The sequence below is a fragment of the Dermacentor andersoni genome, chromosome 3 (assembly GCF_023375885.2).
Source record: "Dermacentor andersoni chromosome 3, qqDerAnde1_hic_scaffold, whole genome shotgun sequence".
Lineage (NCBI taxonomy): Eukaryota > Metazoa > Arthropoda > Arachnida > Ixodida > Ixodidae > Dermacentor > Dermacentor andersoni.
In genome coordinates, this window is record NC_092816.1 from 192,683,665 (window position 1) to 192,703,322 (window position 19,658).

General features: G+C 48.6%; 1 protein-coding gene across 4 annotated transcripts in view; it reads left to right on the top strand.

Annotated features, from left to right (window-relative positions):
- Positions 1–19,658, top strand: part of LOC126524404 (focadhesin) — a 392,101-nt gene that overhangs the window by 330,191 nt on the left and 42,252 nt on the right. For all 4 annotated transcript variants that reach the window (XM_050172727.3, XM_050172728.3, XM_055067287.2 and 1 more), the window contains 2 exons: positions 8,252–8,371; positions 12,658–12,773. In XM_050172727.3, coding sequence (XP_050028684.1) covers positions 8,252–8,371; positions 12,658–12,773 — 236 coding nt within the window. The remainder of the gene's footprint in view (positions 1–8,251; positions 8,372–12,657; positions 12,774–19,658) is intronic.

The following is a 19,658-nucleotide window of genomic DNA, read 5'->3' on the forward strand; positions in this document are numbered from 1 at the left end:
AGTCAAAAGCAGATCCCTGTTGCATGCCAGCGCTGACTTCGTGTCACGTTCAATAGCACGAACAATGTCTAATTTTCCTTCTATGCTGAGCACCCGGTGCCTTTTTTATTTGAGCTTCAGCATGACTCGAGTCCTTGGTTGCAAGACGCCACAACGCTCCCTCATTGAATAAAGAACGCTCTCTGGCACAGCGCTGAAATGAGGTTCATGTTGATGTGGCTTCACGTGCAAATGCGCAGGACGCTTGGAGGCCGTTGTTCCGATCTCTGGGGCTTGTTGTTCTGCCGGGCCGCCCAATGGAGACAACACACCGCCATGTTTGCGCGACGAAAAGTGGAAACACTACGTTTTAACCGATACGTGCACAATAAGCTGGTACTGTTTATGTGGATACGAAACACATTATGTTAAATGGCCGCTGAGTCGAGGATTTGACTTTACTACTTTTTAAACGAAACTACTGTTTAAGTTTAAGCGGGTACAGTTTAACGAGGTTTTACTGTACTCTGTTTTTGTCATCACCGAAAGCGGTGCACCGCAGTTGCCGATCACAGAATTATGTTCCTCGCTGGTTTGTTATGTCATGTTTTTATGTGTAGTTGATGTACAAGTCTATTTACAATATATATACATGTGGACCAACGGAGGCCAAAATGGGGACGCTATATCAAGCGGGCACACGTCGTCTTCCTCCTCCTCAGTTCAGCCACATTGTGGTGGCTGTTGTGTATCATCACCCCCGGCAGTAGAAGCACCGTCCCGGTGCTTAATCTACACATCCACGGTGAAAGGTGTGCGGTATGGTTTCAGTCTCGCCACGTGAACGATGTCACTTGCAGCTGACGATGGCGCTGAGAGGTCGGCGGGGATGATTTCATACGTGACATCGGTCACTTGTCACACCACATGGTATAGGCCAGTGTAGCGTGACAGCAGCTTTTTGGAAAGGCCCACACGTCGAATGGGTTACCAGAGAAACGCCAGAGAATCCGGAGAAAAGTGCATGTCTGCGATGGTGGCAATCATAGAGGTGTCTCTGATGCTCCTGTGAGGCCTCGAGACGGGTGCGGGCGAGCTGGCGTGCGTGGTCGGCGTGTGCGATCGCGTCGCGGGCGTATTCAGTGGCTAAACATGTGGCCGAGGGCAGCAAAGTGTCCAAGGGCAACGCGGGTTCTCGGCCATGTAGGAGATAGAATGGTGAATAGCCGGCAGTGTCGTGACGCTATGAATTATACGCGAACGTCACATATGGTAAGTGAAGATCCCAGTTGTGGTGGTCGGTCGCAACATACTTCGACAGCGTGTCAGTGATCGTCCGGTTGAGGCGCTCTGTGAGGCCGTTGGTCTGTGGGTGGTAGGACGTGCTGAACTTGTGCTTTGTCGAGCAGGAGCGGAGGATGTCCTCGACGACTGCCGACAGAAAGCTGCGGCCACGGTCAGTGAGTGATTGGCGCGGAGCACCGTGCACTAAAATGATGTCATAGAGCAGAAAGTCAGCAACGTCAGTAGCACAACTTGTCGGAAGGGCTCTGGTGATTGCGTACCGCGTAGCATAATCAGTAGCGACGGCGACCCATTTATTTCCGGAGCCTGAGAGAGGAAACGGTCCAAGAAGGTCTAGACCAACACAGAAAAAGGGTTCAGGTGGGATGTCGATCAGCTGGAGACATCCAGCTGGAGTTGTGGAGGGCTTCTTCCGGCGCTTACAGGGCTCACAAGCGGCAATGTAGCACGGCACGGAGCGGGCGAGACCCGGCCAAAAGAATCGACAGCGTACACGGCTGTATGTGTGCGAGACGCCCAAGTGTCCAGCCAAGGGAGCGTCGTGAAGTTGTTGGAGGACAGTCGAACGCAGGCGTGATGGAATTACGAGCAGAAGGTCAAGGCCATGCGGATTGAAGTTGCGGCGGTATAATGTCCCCTCCTTGAGGAGAAACATCCGGAGAGAGGTGCCGCTAGGCGTTGACTCCAGACGGTCGATGAGGGCTCGTAATGAAGGATCGTGGCGTTGCTCATTGCCGATTTGAAGCAACTGGGACACGGAGAAAGCGCAAGTGATGGCGTCCATATCAGCCGGTTCATCGACGGGATAGCAGGACGAACAGTCGGCATCTTGGTGCAAGCGTCCCGTCTTATGTACCACGGAGAAGGTATATTCTTGCAGCCGTAACGCCCAGCGAGCGAGTCGTCCCGTGGGGTCCTTGAGTGAGGATAGCCAGCAGAGAGCATGGTGATCAATGATCACATCAAACAAAATGGGCGTCCGTACAAGTATGGACGAAACTTTGCAGCAGCCCATACAAAAGCGAGGCACTCACGCTCTGTGATTGTATAATTGCGCTCGGCGGGTGATAGAAGTCGGCTGGGGTAGGCTATAACGTGATCATGTCCACGCTGGCGTTGTACTAGCACTGCTCCTATGCCGTGACCACTGGCATCAGTTTTAACTTCGTTGAACTTCCGTTGGCAGACTTCGGAACAGGAAAGTTCGTAATGGCACGAATTTTGTCCGCATCAGGTCGCACGCCATTGGCATCCACGAGGTGTCAAGGACGGTGATTTGGCGATGAGCGAAGTGACATTTTGACGAGTTCAACTGGAGACCAGCGCGGCGGAACACGTCAATAATCGCTGAAAGACGGTCTAGATGCGTGTTGAATATGGGCGAATGAACGATGACGTCATCCAGATAGCACAAACAGGTGGACCACTTGAACCCCTGAAGCAAAGAGTCCATCATTCGTTCGAAGGTGGCGGGCGCGTTACAGAGGGCGAAAGGCATGACCTTGAACTGATAAAGGTCGTCAGGGGTAACAAATGCAGTCTTCTCTCGGTCCATGTCGTCGACGGATATCTGCCTGTAGCCGGGACCGTAAGTCGATGGAAGAAAAATAGGGGGCACCGTACAGGCAGTCTAGAGCGTCATCAATACGTGGCAAAGGGTACACATTCTTTTTTGTGATTTTGTTCAGGTGGCAATAATCTACACAAAAGCGCTACGTTCCATCCTTCTTTCTGACAAGTACGACGGGAGAAGCCCAGGGACTACAGGAAGGCTCGATAATGTCCTTTTCAAGCATCTTTTTTACTTCCTGTTGGATAACAGCTTGTTCCGACGCAGAAACATCATATAGACGTCGGTGAATAGGGTTCGCATCGCTAGTATTTATGCGATGGGTCACAACGGACGTTTGACCTAAGGGTCGATTGTCAAAGTAAAAAATGTCGCGATAGCCTTCAAGAACGCGGCAAAGGGCTTCAGCTTGAGCAGGTGTAAGGTCAGAGGAAACCATCTTCTCATTGTCGACATCAGTACCGTGTGATGACATCACGGTATGGGCCCAGCTGTAACAATCTTCTACTTTGAATGGCTCGACCTCATTATCCTGCAAAGCGCTAATTATAGTCAATGAGATCCCCTGAGGCAGAACTTGTGCTGTTAGCACGAAATTGACAAGGAGAAGGCAGGCGCAGTTGCCAGTAATTGTCAGCACAATGTGCGGCACGGTAACACCATGTGTAAGTATAACGGCTGGAATTGTTGCGACCACGTAATTGCTGTCAAGTACGGCTGGTGAGGGCAATAAGTCGATGTGTGTCGCAGAGTGAGGCGGTAGGCAAATAAAATCCGTGCAGCTTGAAGGCGGGTCCACATGGTCGGCAAGAAGAGGCAAGTCAAGGCGAAGTGAGCCGGCCGAACAGTCAATGAGGGCAGAATGATTGGCAAGGAAATCCAGACCGAGAATGAGTTCGTGAGGGCAATATTCGATGACGCTGAAGAGGACGACGGTGTTTCTCTCAGCATTTGTGAGTCGGGCAGAGCACATGCCAACAATAGCGACAATCCCTCCGGCGGCGACTTATACAACTCGGTTCGGGGCAGGCATCAGAACTTTCTTGAGCCGACGACAGAGAGCAGCACTCATAATGGAAACATGCGCCCCGGTGTCAATCAATGCGCACACAGGAACATTGTCAACGAGAACGTCCAAAAGATTCTTGTTCGTGGGTAAGGTGAAGCGAAGATTTCGTGACAATGTCGCCATTGCAGCTTCACCTTCAGAAGCTGCCTTGTCTAGTTTTCTGGTTGGGGGTGCAGCGAGTAGGTTGGAGAAGGAGCACGGCGTGACGGGGGCGAACGAGATTGACAGCAGGAGGGAGAAGGCGAGCGGGAGTAGCGGGGTCATGTCAAAAGTGTCGCAGGGTCCAATGATGAGGCGCGCATAGAAGGAGCGAAGGAAAAGGATGCGCTAGAAGGACGAGGGTGGTAATCAGGAGAATAGTGCGTCGGAGAAGTGCAGCGGCCGCAGCAGTGGCGAGCGACATGTCCAATGCGTCGGCAGTTAAAACAGATGGGCTTGTCATCCACGGTTCGCCATTCGGAGGGGTTGCGCTGTCCATAAGGGGAGTAAGAAGAGCGGGGTTAGGACGTGCGTGGAGAAAGAGGTTTCGAATATGCAGAACGAATGGATTGCAAGCCGACGTTGGAGAACTCTTGATGGACGACGGCCTGGATCAAAGAGGTTGTCACCGGAAAATGATCAGCTGACGGGAATGAAGGGGCCGCCGGTTGTGCTGCTTCGACCTCACGACAAATAATGCGGGTCAAGTCACATCGCGATTGCTGATGGAAGAGGTCATCACAAGATGATGTAGCAGCTGTGTTGGGAAGTCGCGTGATGTGCTGGGATACCCGGCGGCTTTTAGCATGCTCGAGACGGTGGCACTCCTTGAGGATTGTATCGATGCTGGTGATGTTGGTAAACACCAGTATATTGAAGGCATCATCAGCAATGCCTTTGAGGACATGATAAACCTTATCGTACTCAGACGGGTTCGGGTCAGCCTTGGCACAAAGGGCCAAGACGTCGAGAATGCACGACACATAGAACTCGGTCGACGTCTGTACACATGTGGCAAGGGCTTTCTTAGCATTGACTTGGCGACCGAACGGATTGCCAAAAAGGTCGCGGAGCTTCTCTTTGAAGAGGTCCCAGCTTGAAATCTCCTCTTTGTGAGTCTGGAACCATGCCAGTGGAGCTCTGTCGAGCTAGAAAAGAACGTTCGCAAGCATAATAGTCGGGTCCCACCTGTGACTGGTGCGGACACGTTCGTATAAGCGGAGCCAGTCGTCAACATCAGGACTGCCGACTCCGGTGAAAACACTAGGATCCCGAGGGGTGGAAACGGCGACGTAGGTCGGGGCTGCAGGCAGAGACGCTTGCGTAGATGAAGTGCCGCCAGCAGGAGCCGAAATTACACTGTCGCCGTTGCGACTACTGCAGAGCTCCATGACGGGTACGGGGAACGTCGGCCTCCCCCAAATTAATGTTACGTGTAGCTGATGTACAGGTCTATTTACAATTATTGCAACATTATTGCAATTGTTGGAACATATTATTGCAACAAAAGGGGGAGTGACTAAAAGCATCTCCTTCTCTAGTCCGGCCATACGCAGTCCGCACCTTGTCTTGGAGGCAACCTCTGGCAGGGGCAAAGCTTGGGCGAGCTGAGATGGCTGGTGGATGCATATGCGCTGTTTTTGCACGTGCCTTCCACTGGAGGTCACATAATTTTCAGTTATGGAGACGCGTTGAAGGGAGAGGTAGCAGAAGCATTCGCCCCCTTGGTTTGCGCTCTTCATCACACCAGCGTTGCAACCCCATGTGCTCAAGTGAGATCTGTTTGTGTTTGCCTGTGTGCATGTAACTGCATGCTTGCTAATTTAATTAGTATGTGAATGTTTACTGTAATTGTATATTAGGTAATACTATGAACCTTATTCGTGCAGTTGTGTAATACCTTGCTATCACTATTAATTAGAGGTGTGCAAATACTCGAATATCACTGAACCAAATTGAATAGTGAACATTCAAATAAATTGATTTGCAAGTCAAATATCTACTATTGGCTTAATTTGGTGTAGAGACCCACACAATGTCACATGTTATGTGTGCTGCGGAGCCTCTCGCACTTGATGCCGCCCAAGCGAGCGTTTCATTGTTTGGCGCAGAATTAGTGCCGAGTGCGCCGTCAGTGGGCCACCCCGGCTGACGTGGTAACAGACTTTGTCCCTGTGAGTGCTCCTTGACGTCTGCCCGATGAGGGATCACACACACATTGCCAGAATGCCACAATTTGCAGAACGGAGCCATGTCAGCTGTGTCCGCGTCTGTCAGTATAATGGTTGTGTGGGTCAACAGGACTGACAGAAAGGATAACACGATAGGGACAGAGAGAATGGCAACAAAAGCAGTGCATATTTTGTAATGTGTGAAAGCATGCGTAAAGATTGGGCTGATTAGCCGCCAGTGGGCACTCAGATTGCATTGGATAAGTGGCTGTCATGTACTGTGCGGATGGCAACGCGTGCAGGTGCGCAACATGACGAGCAAGTAGACCACTGAATGCTTCATTTGGAACAGTGCGTCCTCCTTATACGTGTTGGCAGTTGCTTATCTGCTTCTGATAACAACACAGAACGATGCTTGTCAGCGCTATTACAGTGGTGATGAACTTCACATTGCTTCAACAGCTGTCAATGCATCCTGCATGCATGATCTCAGGACTGATCACTGATGAGCCACCCGCATGAAAATATTAGCAGCAAGCCTTTCACGATGGCTTGCAGCCCGTCACCACATTGTCCAACAGCAAATTTTCATCACAGCCACACTGCCTCGGCCATTAGGCCAAATCAGCACTGCTTTATCAGGCATCGGCAACTGAAGTTACAGTTTGGTGCTGAATCAATACAGATCTATTTGCAGCAGCAGAGCAACACTTGGAAAGCCAACAAACCGCATCACAAACAAAAGCGAGTGCACGGGTAGGCAACAAAGTTGTTCACGGCCACCCTCTTTGTGGCACACTGCACGGCAGCCTCTCGTTTCCGATGCCGTTTGTAGATGCACATCTATCTCTTTTTGTAGCTTCGAGCAGCCCGTCACAAGGCTAGCTTTGTATTCACAAACGAATCATACCCAGTTGCGCGCATTTGTGTGGACAGCAGCTGAACAAAGGGGGACGTCGTACGAACTTTGCCATGACACTCTTGATTTTTAATGTTTGACGGGTGGCACATCACATTGAACCTGACAATGAAACGGAGTGGACGGCGCCTCTTCTTTGCCTCTGGCGCCGGCTATGTGCGGAGCGATGATTGAGTCATGTGATGCGCGAACCTTTTGTCTGTCATGCAGATTGGCCTTACGATAACCTACTTACTTTATGTTGGGATAGCCATTCTGTATATTGGAGAAAAACTGGAAAGCAAAGCTTTATATGAAACAAAAGGAAGTTGTCAGAAAACACTGGTCTCCTATTAAGCTGAGAACCTCATTAGTATTTGGTACAACAGAACATCACTAATTAGTTAGTTTCGAGGAAAAAAGAAGAGCACTTGATTCTGTTCAACAGAAATTCCGCTAATAAAAAAAAATATTTTCCAGACCTTCATGTACTGGAACTGAGCTGTAACCAATGCTGGCATAATAACCTGGTACAGTAGGACATCATTTATATGTTTTAGAAAAGAACGCAAGGAAAAAACGTACTAACCAGGAAAAACGTATAATCTGAAGTCATTAAAAAATTTGACATGCTCGGCTGCAGTTGACATCTACGTAATAGGAAATGTTGCGGGAATAGTTGCTGTATGAAATGCAGATGCATGCTGTGCTGGAGGGGTCTCAGTGGCTTGAGGCACGCATTGTCATTTTTGCAGCTTCGCAAGCTTATGTTTCCACTACTTGAATTTGGCCTCGGTCAATAGTTTCTTTGAGTTCACCACTGTTGAACTTGGCTGGTTTCTCTTCCAACTCTGCTATGGTGGAACAGGAGAGGGTGCAAGGCAGGAAATATTGATGTCTCAAAGCATGGTCTGTCAATCAAGTGGAGCTTCTCATTAAACTTTGTGGTGTCGTGTTGAGGATCAGAGTCAAGAACAGAGAAAAGGCTTACACGTGCTGCCATCTGACACAGAACAGGTTGCATTGTGATGCGACGCAGACTGGGAACTGTTATCGCCATCCGTGTTCTGCCGTTGTATATCATGTGTTGATTGCATATGTGCGGTGTACTACAAGGAAGTTAAATTGAATGAAGAGCGTATGTATTTTTTTGTGGCTTTCTTCATACTGGACTGGACTATGTTGGGTCCTGTGCATAGTTTACTGTGGCTAGCATGGACTACCAATTGTTTCCTGCCTTGCTGACCTCCACAAGGGTCTCATCCACCTTCGTGTTACAGGGTCGTGGAATGGGCGTGTGAAAGCATGCCTCAGGGCCCTGGACCAGGACTTTGGCCGTGCCCTGCCGCCCCTCAACTGGACAGGACTGCTGGTTCCACTTCTGCAAGAGTGCCCCTCAGGTGAATGCGGCACCTACAATTGTCCATTGATTTGTCTGTTCACAGCACCAGTGCCGAAAAGCAGAAGCACATGGCACTGCACGCTTCAGAATTGAGCACAGATGGCTTGTCTGCTCAGTAGCCCTTTGCACTTGGCCACTTTTTCATGCAGCATCAGCATCCACTCCAATTTTTTTTTTCATTGTGTATTAGAGGAAGGCCATGACATTGTACCGTAAATGATACATGCTCAGTCTGGCAGCATGGATTACCATGCTGTAGAGGAGCTGGAAAACGTGTGTGCCAGATGCAGTACCTGCATGTGGTAGATGCTAACTCCAAACGCTAACTGTAAGGCCTGAATGGCCACTTTGTAGTGTGAAAATGTGGAAAAAAGTTGCTAAGCATGACGCGCAAATCACTGTGCATAGCCTCCAAGATCCCACTGGCACGTCAACCTCTACTAGATGGCACTGGTTCCTGTCCCACCGTTTCTATTTCATTGTCACTATCGTAATTGTCACCAGATCTTACCGGATCACTATTGCAATCACGCAGCATGCCTTTTTACCAGATTCTAACGTGCCCCCAAATCTAACGCACAACCAGTTTTTGTTGATTTAAAGGAAGAAAATAAAAAGTGCCCCTGAATGTAACTTGCCCCTGGTTTATGAAAGAAAGCTTACCTTCACAGAATCGATATTTTTTTAATGAGCTTTCGTAATGAAAGCGGCACACTGTCATTGCTATTTCTACTTCAATGGCCACAGGTACCATGCATATAGGTACAATATTCTCGAGTGACCACTTTTAGACATACAGTAGAACCTGGTTGATGCAATGCCGCTTCGTGCAATTTTCCGCCGTCAATATTAGTGATTGAGAATTTTAAAAATTACCCAGTACAGTTATGCTTGTTTTTTACCCACTTACACGTTTCTGGAAAACGCAATCTTTCAGCTCCAATGTTCAACACTTCGCCACACTGCAGTCGTATGATACCTTTTAAGCATCTAGATTTCATCTAAACAAGAAAAGGCACGAGGCATGCAAGACTGAGAACAATAGTCGCCCAGCACTGCAGTGACCCCACAGTACTCACCCTCTTGTCTCATGTGAAAAGGCTGGCATGCGCTCGGTTTCCTATTCCAGTACCAGAAAATCTACTCCTGGGTCCATTGCACTCCGCATTCACAGGTATCGCCGCCAGCCCTATTGCAAAAAGCATCTTCATTTATCTATCACAGCGTGTGGGGTGTAGTGCTGTTGGAAGTATACTGCACACTTTTAACAGGTGATAACCAAAATGTGCCGTTGTTTCCGGTAGCAGGCGGCGTGAAGTGAACATCAAGTTTCGCTCTTGCAGCATCGTATTTCAGCGGCACCCACCAGCTCGATTTGATTTCAGTTTCCCGTCACTGTCTTGAAGCACTAAGTTGCTCGGGGCCCACCCGCACGATGCACATCGGCGTTTCATGCCGCAACGATTTGCACCAAGTGGGCACATCAAAACTTCCTGCCAAAATGCCCCGCTCGAAGAAGCTGCTGACCCGGGCCAAATTTGACAAGCACGAACATAACCCTGCTCAGTCTGCAAGAATGACGATGTCTGTCGACAATATCTGTCTTGGGCTGCTTGAGCCCTACCAGCTCGGCGTGCATCGGCACCTTGTGCTGCAACAATTCGCAATATGTAGATGTGAACTACAGTTGAGTCTATCAAATTTTTAGTGACTTTGGATGGTACATTTTCTCAAATAATGTGTGTTTTCTCGCATTTTTTCCAGAGCATATGAATGAGGTTCCACTGTATTACTATCACTTTCGAGAGATTTTACTTGACTCTGCGTCTAACTTGTCGAAATATGCAGCCAACAGTGTTCCTGGCACTGTGCGTAGATAGCTTGGCACTGCACCAGAAGTGCTGGTGGCCATGGACGCTGGCGCATCTGGTGCCGAGTCGCACGAAATTTCGCATAATTGATGTCTCTGAAAGTGATTGAGCAAGAATACCAATCCAGATCATAGTCAAGCACAAAATAAGCCCACAGCAACTTTCTCAAAAGTGTGCTGTATCGCCATCTTGTGGTGGGGATGACACTCCATCTGACAGCTCTGATGGTACGCTGTTGCCAGCAACGTCAAAGCGGTTTTAGCTTCTTAGCCAATTGTAACGGGCCTTCAAATTTTATCGGAAAAAAGGTGTGCGTTAGATTCAGGTAAGCGTAGTAAATTCAGAGTGATTCAACGGTATCGGCTTTGCTGAGCCACGTTGTTCAGCAAGTGCAGCTACATCGTGCTTTCTGTTAAGAAGGCATCGTGGCAAGAAGTATGCGCATGGCAGGGCTGTTTTGTTCAAGGCTGTCAGGAGGATCTTCAAGATGATGGTAATCATATGGTAATGCATGGCACGGAAGACAACCAGATTTGGTATAGCACTGGTGAGGCGAGCTCATGAAACGACGAGGACAGTGAAACACAGTTAGTAATGAGAAAGTTTGAACACGATTAGGACTGAATAAAAGCGTTCACAGATGAAACAACATCAAGTTTCTGCCCACGACACTGCTGATTTCTTCTCTAGCGGGCAGATTTGAAGGTCGAGGGTTGCCGCCTGCCCTGCCAGAGCGACCGCACGGCCATTTGCGTTAAAGCATGTGCTATCGATGGTTACGTTTCTCTGATGGAAGTGTGGTATTGTAATCCTGCAAGCTTGGTACACAGTATTTTTGGGTCACTCATGCGACAACAGTTTCAAAAACACAAAGATTTTGCTTTTCTTTTGATCCTTGTCATGTCATAAGTCAAGTGGCCCTTATGTATGCAACAATAATGTTTAGTAAGCTTTTTAAGCAAAGTAACTATAGAATCAGATAGTCAGCATGAATATGCCTCCGGCCCTAATGATGACCCCAGTTGTGACCCGAATGGCTGTGGCATCTGTCTTAGCAGTGCCAGGGGACAGTGAAGGTGTCAAAGACTGATTATTTCCTGCCAAAAACACCTATTTGTGGCCCATGATAGGAAGATTTCCAAGCAAAAATGGCAGCTCACAGTAAATGGTTACTGCATTTCGTTCAACTTATCCAGTGAGGGCCATATTACAGAGTCTAAATAATAATAGCCTTGACCCACAAAAATGTATGGGTGCCAGCAACGACTTTCGCTTGGGGTTGAATTACCCAAAAAACTGAATTAGCCAGAATCAAATAATGAAAGTCTATTGTAGTTTGTCCTGAACTCCAAGTACTCGAATTATTATCTAAGTTAGGCGTGTGCGAATATTCTACATTTTTAATATTCATTCAAAAATTATGCTAGGCGATATTTGCTTCGGCCTGAATTCAAAGTTTTCGAAGTATTCAAAGAGAACCAATATACCCATTTACCGGCATATAAGCTGCAACCTCAATTGCAACATCCCGGAAAGAAAAGAAAGAAATGTGCACTATAACCCTCGGTAATAACTCCGTACAATGCCCAAATCTTTGCAAAAACAGTCTCCATTTGCAGATGCACAAAGTCCGCATCATATCTTCAGCCAGCTGTTCTGTTTCCCACTTCTACGGTGATGCTGATGGCCGAAAACGTTGCCCTAAAGGTTGTTTCACGGCAGTGCAGGTGGCACTGCCGTGAAACCACACCTTAAAATGAAATTCGTGCTGCCGTGAAGCCATACCTCAAGCCAAAATTGGCATATAGCTGGACCTCAATTTTACTGTTAATTTCTTGTTTGTTTTTTGTCTGTGCGCTTGCAGGACGGAACGCAATAAGCTTGCGTGTATTTGTACAGCATGAAGCTGAATTTCCTGCAGCAGAGCATCAACTTCTAGCATCACGCAGTCATGGTCACGCTTCACAGAATTATGACAACAGGCAAATGCAGAACACCCCCACGGCCTCAATCAGCACAAAATTTTAAGACTGAACTACAACAGCGAACAAGAGCCTGTAAACAATTTTTCTGTGCAGCTAGAGTTGTAAAAATGTTGCACTTGCATTTTTGTAAGAAAATATCTGAGTAACGGTACTTTGAAAATAAGCCAGCTCCAGAGATGAGCCATTTACCTTTTTGCAAGCTAAGAACCAACTTTTCTTAGATTTGTCAACATCTGCCTTTAATTTAAAGTCCTTATGCAAGTCCCACGACTATTCAAACTATTCGCTTTGAAATTATTCAACATAAATCACTGTTCGCTTTGACTTCACTTCTAATCAAAATATGTTCATTTGCACAAGCCTAACATATCTGCAGCACCTACGGTTTGAAATCAACATTGCGCTTGTGGTTCCCCTCTCATATGCAGAGACAGGGCTGCCAGATCTGGTGCTGGGTGTGGCACTGCGAGGTGCACCTTCGTCACCAGCCATGGCTGCTTTGCTGGTAGCCTGCGCATCACCACCTCTGCTACATTCACTGCCGGTGAGCACTGCTTGGCGTCTTTCACAAACACATCTTTTTTTTTTCTGGACATTTGCATGGTTATAGTACCTTTCTCGTTCTGTCTATTCTAAATGTATGCCTTGAGGTTGTGTACAGAATTATGCATAAACAATACACGCATAAATACACATAAGTGAAACCAAGTCCGTATAATCTGTTGCTTGTGTCCATGGCTGGGCTGTTTCAGACAGGAGATGATTAGGCAGATTAGGTTAGAGCCATGTGTGTTTACTTATGCATGAACAAACGCTCAGCTCTACCCATAGCAGCGTTTATGCGTGAATATAGCACAGCCCTGTGGTTGTATGTGTGAGTTAGGCCCAGGTGTTCAGGTAGGACAGTCATAGAATTTCGGTGATTTTAGGTGAGTTGAAAGTGCCATGGTATGACCAGCTCGGGGCCAATAATATTGTTACGGAAGGGTGAAAGAAGAGAGGAAGAAGAAGATCACAGGGCGCTGGCTGCTGCGTGTTGTTGGTGGTCAGCCATCTTAACTAGTCTGACTCATTTTGCATATATATTGTAAATACAATCTTCTATACTCACAACATCCCCATAACACATTGGTGGAGGTGCGAGGTACCACGGCTAGAAACGGAGCTCCGCAGTGGACGTCGCATCACCGTCCGCACCATGAATGACGGTGAGCACGCGGGATCAACATTGTTGTTGCCTCCTACGTCACCTTTGCATGCTATGTCGCTGTCCCCTTCGGTTGTGGTTGTGCAACCCAAGGATCCTGGAACTTTCTGCGGGGCCTATCGCGCCGACGTTGAAGAGTGGGTGGCTGTGTACGAATGCATGAGTGGAATGAACAGATGGGACCCTACGCTTATGCTAGCTAACCTGCTGTTCTACCTAAGAGGCACGGCAAAGGTATGGTACGAAAACCACGAAGAGGAGGTAACCAGCTGGGACCAATGCAAAGAGAAATTGACAGAGTTGTTTGGCAAACCAACTGGCTGTAAAATTGCCGCAAAGCAGGAACTGGCCTCCCATGCCCAATCCCCCACAGAGTCCTATGTCTCGTACATCCAGGATGTGCTGGCACTTTGTCGTAAAGCTGATCACGACATGACAGAAGCTGAGAAGGTCGGGCACATGCATAAGGGCATTGCTAATGACGCCTTTAATCTGCTCATGTGCAAAAGCTGCTCTACAGTTGATGCTATCATCAAAGAGTGCCGACAATTCGAGCAGGCCAAAAGCCGACGCGTCTTGCAACTATTCGCCAGACTTCCCAATACTGCCGCAACGTCGACGTGTGAAGGTCAAACCTCACAGCCGCATGCGTCGGCCTCAGAAGACGTGGTGCGGATCGTTCGACGTGAACTGGATGTGATGGCGCCCTCAGCTTTTTACTCGTGTAGCCCCGATGCTACCACTTTTTCCATTCCCCTCGTACAACTCATCGTTCGCCAGGAACTTGAAAACATTGGTTTACAATGTGTGTGCTGTTGCCAATCCCAGAGCTAACGAACGCCCTTCTACTATTTTCGCTCCACCCCTACGCTCCTCTCTGCATTATCGCAACCTGACTGAGTGGAGAACTGCGGACGACCAGCTGATATGTTTCACCTGTCGCCTCACTGGCCATGCTGCCGGATACCGTCGCAACTTGGGGCCCTCAACACATCGCACGCCTACCAACCTGAGCCATCTTGATGGAAATGCCTGCAATGTTTCGCCCACCGCCAAGTCTAACAGCGTCAACAACTCTGCTAGGAACACGTGGTACAGTTGCTCACAATCACCACACGGACACCAGTCTCGTTCACTGCAAACATGTTGCCCATCTGCCCGTTTGCCACAGCCACGTCGCCTTTCACCCCCTGTGGCTTTTGGCCGCACCCTTTCGGAAAACTAAGAAATGCAGCCCTTGGAGGTGGTGCTGCATTGCCTGCTGCTGCAGAAAATCCTCTGTCTGTGCCCACAAGGAGAACTGTAATTGACGTTAAAATAGACGGGGTACCTGTCTAAGCACTCGTCAACACTGGAGCCCACGTATCTGTGATGAGTACCAGCCTCTGTAGACGCTTAAAAAAGATCCTCACCCCAGAAGCTGCCTGAGTTCTTCGTGTGGCTGACGGCGGCATGCTGGTTATTCTAGGAATGTGTACTGCGCATTTAAGTATAGCCTGCTGCTCTACATCTGTTCTCTTCGCTGTGATCGACAACTGTCCTCACGACATTATCCTTGGATTGGACTTTTTATCCCCTCATTCTGCTCACAGCGACTGTGGGACCGGCGTTCTTCAGTTAGAACTGCCTCAACTCGCCGATGCTCCGAGCACCGCCCCACCGCACTTGTGCTCGCTTCACGATGTGCATCTGTCTCCCAAGGCAGTTACTTACGTCACCTTGACTGCCCAGCCACAGGTTCCTGACGCTGAATATGTGCTTCACCCCATCATTGACCTTCTTTTAAACCGGAACGTTGCTGTTCCACATATGCTGGTCACGGTTACTAATAACGACGTCGTTCTACCGCCTCTGAATTTCAGCCTGTGCCCTCAAGTGATTCTGGCTGGCATGTTCTTGGCCAGCGGTTCTAGTGGTTCCGAATTTGACATTGAGAGTCTGAATGCCAAGAGTGGTTTATTAGCGCCAATTGCAGCTCACAGCTCTGGTTCTTTAATGGATGACTTCACGAAAATGATTGAGAAGACGAGCTTCATCACGCCAGATAGCTTATATCAGTTCAAAGTCTTGCCCTTTGGCCTATGCAATGCTCCTGCAACATTTGAACGTGTCATGGACTCTTCTGTGAGGCTGAGGCTACAAATGGACCACCTGTCTCTGTTTTCTTGATGACGTTATTGTTTTTTCTCCTATGTTCTGCAACCACCTTACCCTACTCGCTGCCATTCTTGTTGTCTTCCGAAATAAGCTGAACTTCATGAAGTCTCAATTCGGGCACCGTTAGATTACCGTGTTGGGACACCTCGTTGATGCATCTGTTGTCCAACCAGATCCTGGAAAAGTTTGTGCTGTACGCAGTTTCCCTGTGCCACGTTCTGCTTCTGACGTGCGCTGCATCATCGGCCTGTGTTCCTACTTTTGCCATTTCATTAAAAACATCGCCGACGTTTCTCAGCCGTTGAGAGATCGTCTAAAGAAGAAAACACTATTCTCATGGGGCCCGGAGCAGCCTCACGCGTTTGCCACTCTCATCGGATTTCTGACTACCCCTCCCATACTTGCCTACTTTGATCCATCTGCATCGACCGAAGTCCACACTGATGCAAGCGGCCATGGCCTTGGCGCTGTTCTCACGCAACAACAGAATGGTACTGAGTGCATGAAAGCTTACGCCAGCCGCCTGTTGTCACCTGCCGAGAGAAATCACTCCATTGCTGAGCGGGAGTGCTTGGCTTTAGTTTGAGCTGTCACCAAGTTCCGGTCGTATTTGTATGGCCGCACGTTTTCGGTCGTTGCAGACCACCACGCACTCTGCTGGCTGTCTTCCCTCCGGGACCCGACAGGACGGCTTGGTCGCTGTGCTTTGTGACTCCAGGAATTTTCATTTGTTGTCAACTATAAGACTGGATGTCTGCGCAAGGACGCTGACTGCCTCTCTTGTCACCCCATGGATCCCCCTGATCCTGTTGCACATGATCCAGTGACCTGCATGATGGCTTTTAGTGACATGACCGACATGTGCGCTGAACAACAATGTGACGAATCCTTGCAGTCCATCATCGCCGGAGTGCAATTTGGCAGCACTGACACCACGTGCTGCATGTTCGTTCTGCACGACGGCATCCTCTACCGCTGCAATATCAACCCTGACGGCCCTGAATTGCTCCTTGTCCTTCCTCTTCATCTGCGATCCGTCGCTCTCGTACAACGTCATGATGCACCAACAGCAGAACACCTTGGCGTTTTGTGTACTACATATGACTGCGTACGACGCCAGTTCTTCTTGCCGGGTCTCTACTGCTTCGTGCATCATTATGTCGCAACTTGCAAATTGTGTCAGCGCCGGAAGAAACCTCCCCTACCACCTGTCGGACGACTCCATCCGATTGAAGTTCCCTCTGAATTGTTCTTTTGCGTAGGCCTTGACCTGCTTGGCCAGTGAAGCAGTCCCATTTACACTTAGCAAGAACGGTACCAATGCAGTGACCACTCATGCCAGTGCCTACTTTAGTAGGCACAGAGGGTCAAAATGAAACAGAATTGGCCAAGTTGTAATCCGCTCGGTAAGGGTAGAGGCTTGCTGTGACCCCCCAGAAAAATGAACATCCTTGTTGAGAAGGTCAGTGAGCAGACAAGCCATGTCGGCAAAATTTTAAACAAAGCGACAGAAATAGAAAAACAAGCCCGTAATAGTGTGAACGTCTTTGCTGAATGTAGTAGAACAGGAAAATTGCACTCGGCACAAACTTTATTTCGGTGAGGTTGGATTTCTGCAGAGTTGATGAGATGAGGTAGAATATTAATTTCATGGCGGCAGAAACGGCACTTGTATGAATTAACCTGAAGGCCAGCACCACAAAAGACAGCAGGGACGTTTTTGGGGTGCTGAAGGTGACTCCCTGAAACACGCACTAACATTATCAAGGTAAAGAAGGCATGTTGACTACTTCAAGTCGTGCAGAAGAGTCCATCATGTCCTTGAATGTAACTGAGGCCAAAGGGTAGCATCCAAAGGGCATTACTTGGTATTGATAAAGACTGCCTGGTGTTACGAGGGCAGTTTTCTCAGGGTTCATCATGTCTATGCCAATCTGGCGATAGCACAAACAGAGGTCAGTTGACGAGAAATATTGGGCTCTGTGAAGACAGATGCATCACCTATGCAAGGCAGTAGTTAGACATCCTCTTTCATTATTTTGTGAAGGTGGCAGTAGTCAATGCAGAAGTGCCAGGCATTGTCTTTATTTTTTCACCGATATGACTGGGAATGTCCACGGACTACTCGAAGGCTCCATGATGTTCTTGTCCATCATCTTGTTGACCTCTCTCTGTACTGTAGATCAGTCTGCTATGATGGTGCAAGAGGATCTCTTATGAATGGGGCTAGAATGGGTGACTACTGATGTCTGTTCAAGAAGTCGCCGTAAAATACAGTCGCTGACTGTTTATTCGTACCTCATGGGGACTGCAGAAATGTGCGAATAAACAGGTGTCCGAAAAAGCAGACTAAGAAAAAAAAAAGAAATTCTTTATTTCCATACACTTATTTGGGCTCGACAGTAGGCTTGAAGAAATCGTGAATGCGCCGTTGCACGCTGTTCCATTTACACGCAATCAGATAAGCCTGAATATCGGAGAGGGTCGTACGGTCACTATAGGCGGCTGAAAGCACAGTCACTGCTTGTACACGCTCCTCATGCGACGGCAGCGTAGCACATGGTGCGTCATCTTCCGACTCGGAGTCATCGTCCTGTGGCGCAGCAGAAACCTGACGAAAGATCTTGCCGTCGTCGAGTTCTGCGCGTGTCAGTACAGCAGCATCAGCACTTGTGAAACTGTCAAATGAAACGGTGTCTGGAATCGCAATGCAACCACTGCGCAGGTCTCGGCAGAACATTTTCGGCGTCAGTAGGGAGCACATCGGAAGGCTACAAATCCTAGGCCTCCCGGCACCCGCTTGCCGGCATTCCCCAGAGCAGTCTACGCGGGCACTGTCAGTGCCATTAGACTCTCGACGCGATGTTTCCGTATGCCACGTTGCATCACCGCAACCTCGACGCAGCACACAAAGCAAACATCACCCTACCGTCACGCCGGCACCAGTCGCACAAATGAAAAACGGGGCCTAGTCGCAACGTCATGCACGAAGAAACAAATCAGCTGCTGGATTGTCTTCACATGGCTTACTAGCTGAGGCCGGAACTGCTGTAGCTACGAACCAGGCAGAAACGATGATGATGAGCGGGGAGTTGCAGTAGCGCCCCTTTGTGGGGCAGCAAGGAGGCTCCATTCAAAACAAAAATGGCGTTCAGCAAGTCAAACCATGCAGCAGTCATAGTCGGTGCATGGTACTCTCGATCGAGTTGGCTGAAGGAGCGTCCGAAAAATCAGACGAGAGGTTTCAAGGCGTCCGAACTTTCGGCAGTTGTTATACATTATGGTATGGGGGGAGAATGGCGGTGCCGCAAGCAGACCGAATAATCGAGCATGTCCGAAAAATCAGTCGGCAACTGTATATCCATGTGAAAGCAGGAGGTGACAAAGGGTTCAAGGTTGCTCAGAAGAAAGACAGGGAGCAGTTATCTTACAATTGTCATCGGCAGGCGACAAATAAGGGGATGCCAGAGCATGCCACAGAGGCTGTCAGGGTCCAAGGAAGAAATCTGGCATTTTTCTGAAAGGGTGATGTGCACCAGGGCAACGCTCTGGGAAAGCATGTACATCAAAAATCCGGAATCAGGGATGGGTAGGCATTCATAGTTCTCCAGGATTCGGATGCGAGTGTCTGGGTGCACAATATTGCACCAAAAAATATGTCAACAAGCGAGGATATGATGTATTCGCCATCAGGATCAAGAGGACAGCTCAACACGAGAACATTTGTAGTGGCCTGTGGGAACGTTTGGGCAAACTTGATAGAACATGAGCAGAGTGGTGCACTGGAAGCTGCATAGATAAGAAATGGCAAATAGCTGTACTGCACCTGTGGAACAGTCGTTCTCCCTGGAGTGCTCTTGAAACAAAGTTGAGGCTGAGATCAAGGTCAATTGGGCAGCACTAGAGGAGGATAAATAAAACAGTGGTGTAGTGGCCAGCAATGGTCACGCATACTGTGCACCTTGTGATAACGCGGGAAGTGCTGCTGTCAGTGGCCCTCACTGTACACTTCATGGCAGGTGTCAGAACCTTCCTGAGCCTTCAGTGAGGAGCTGTGCTCATAAC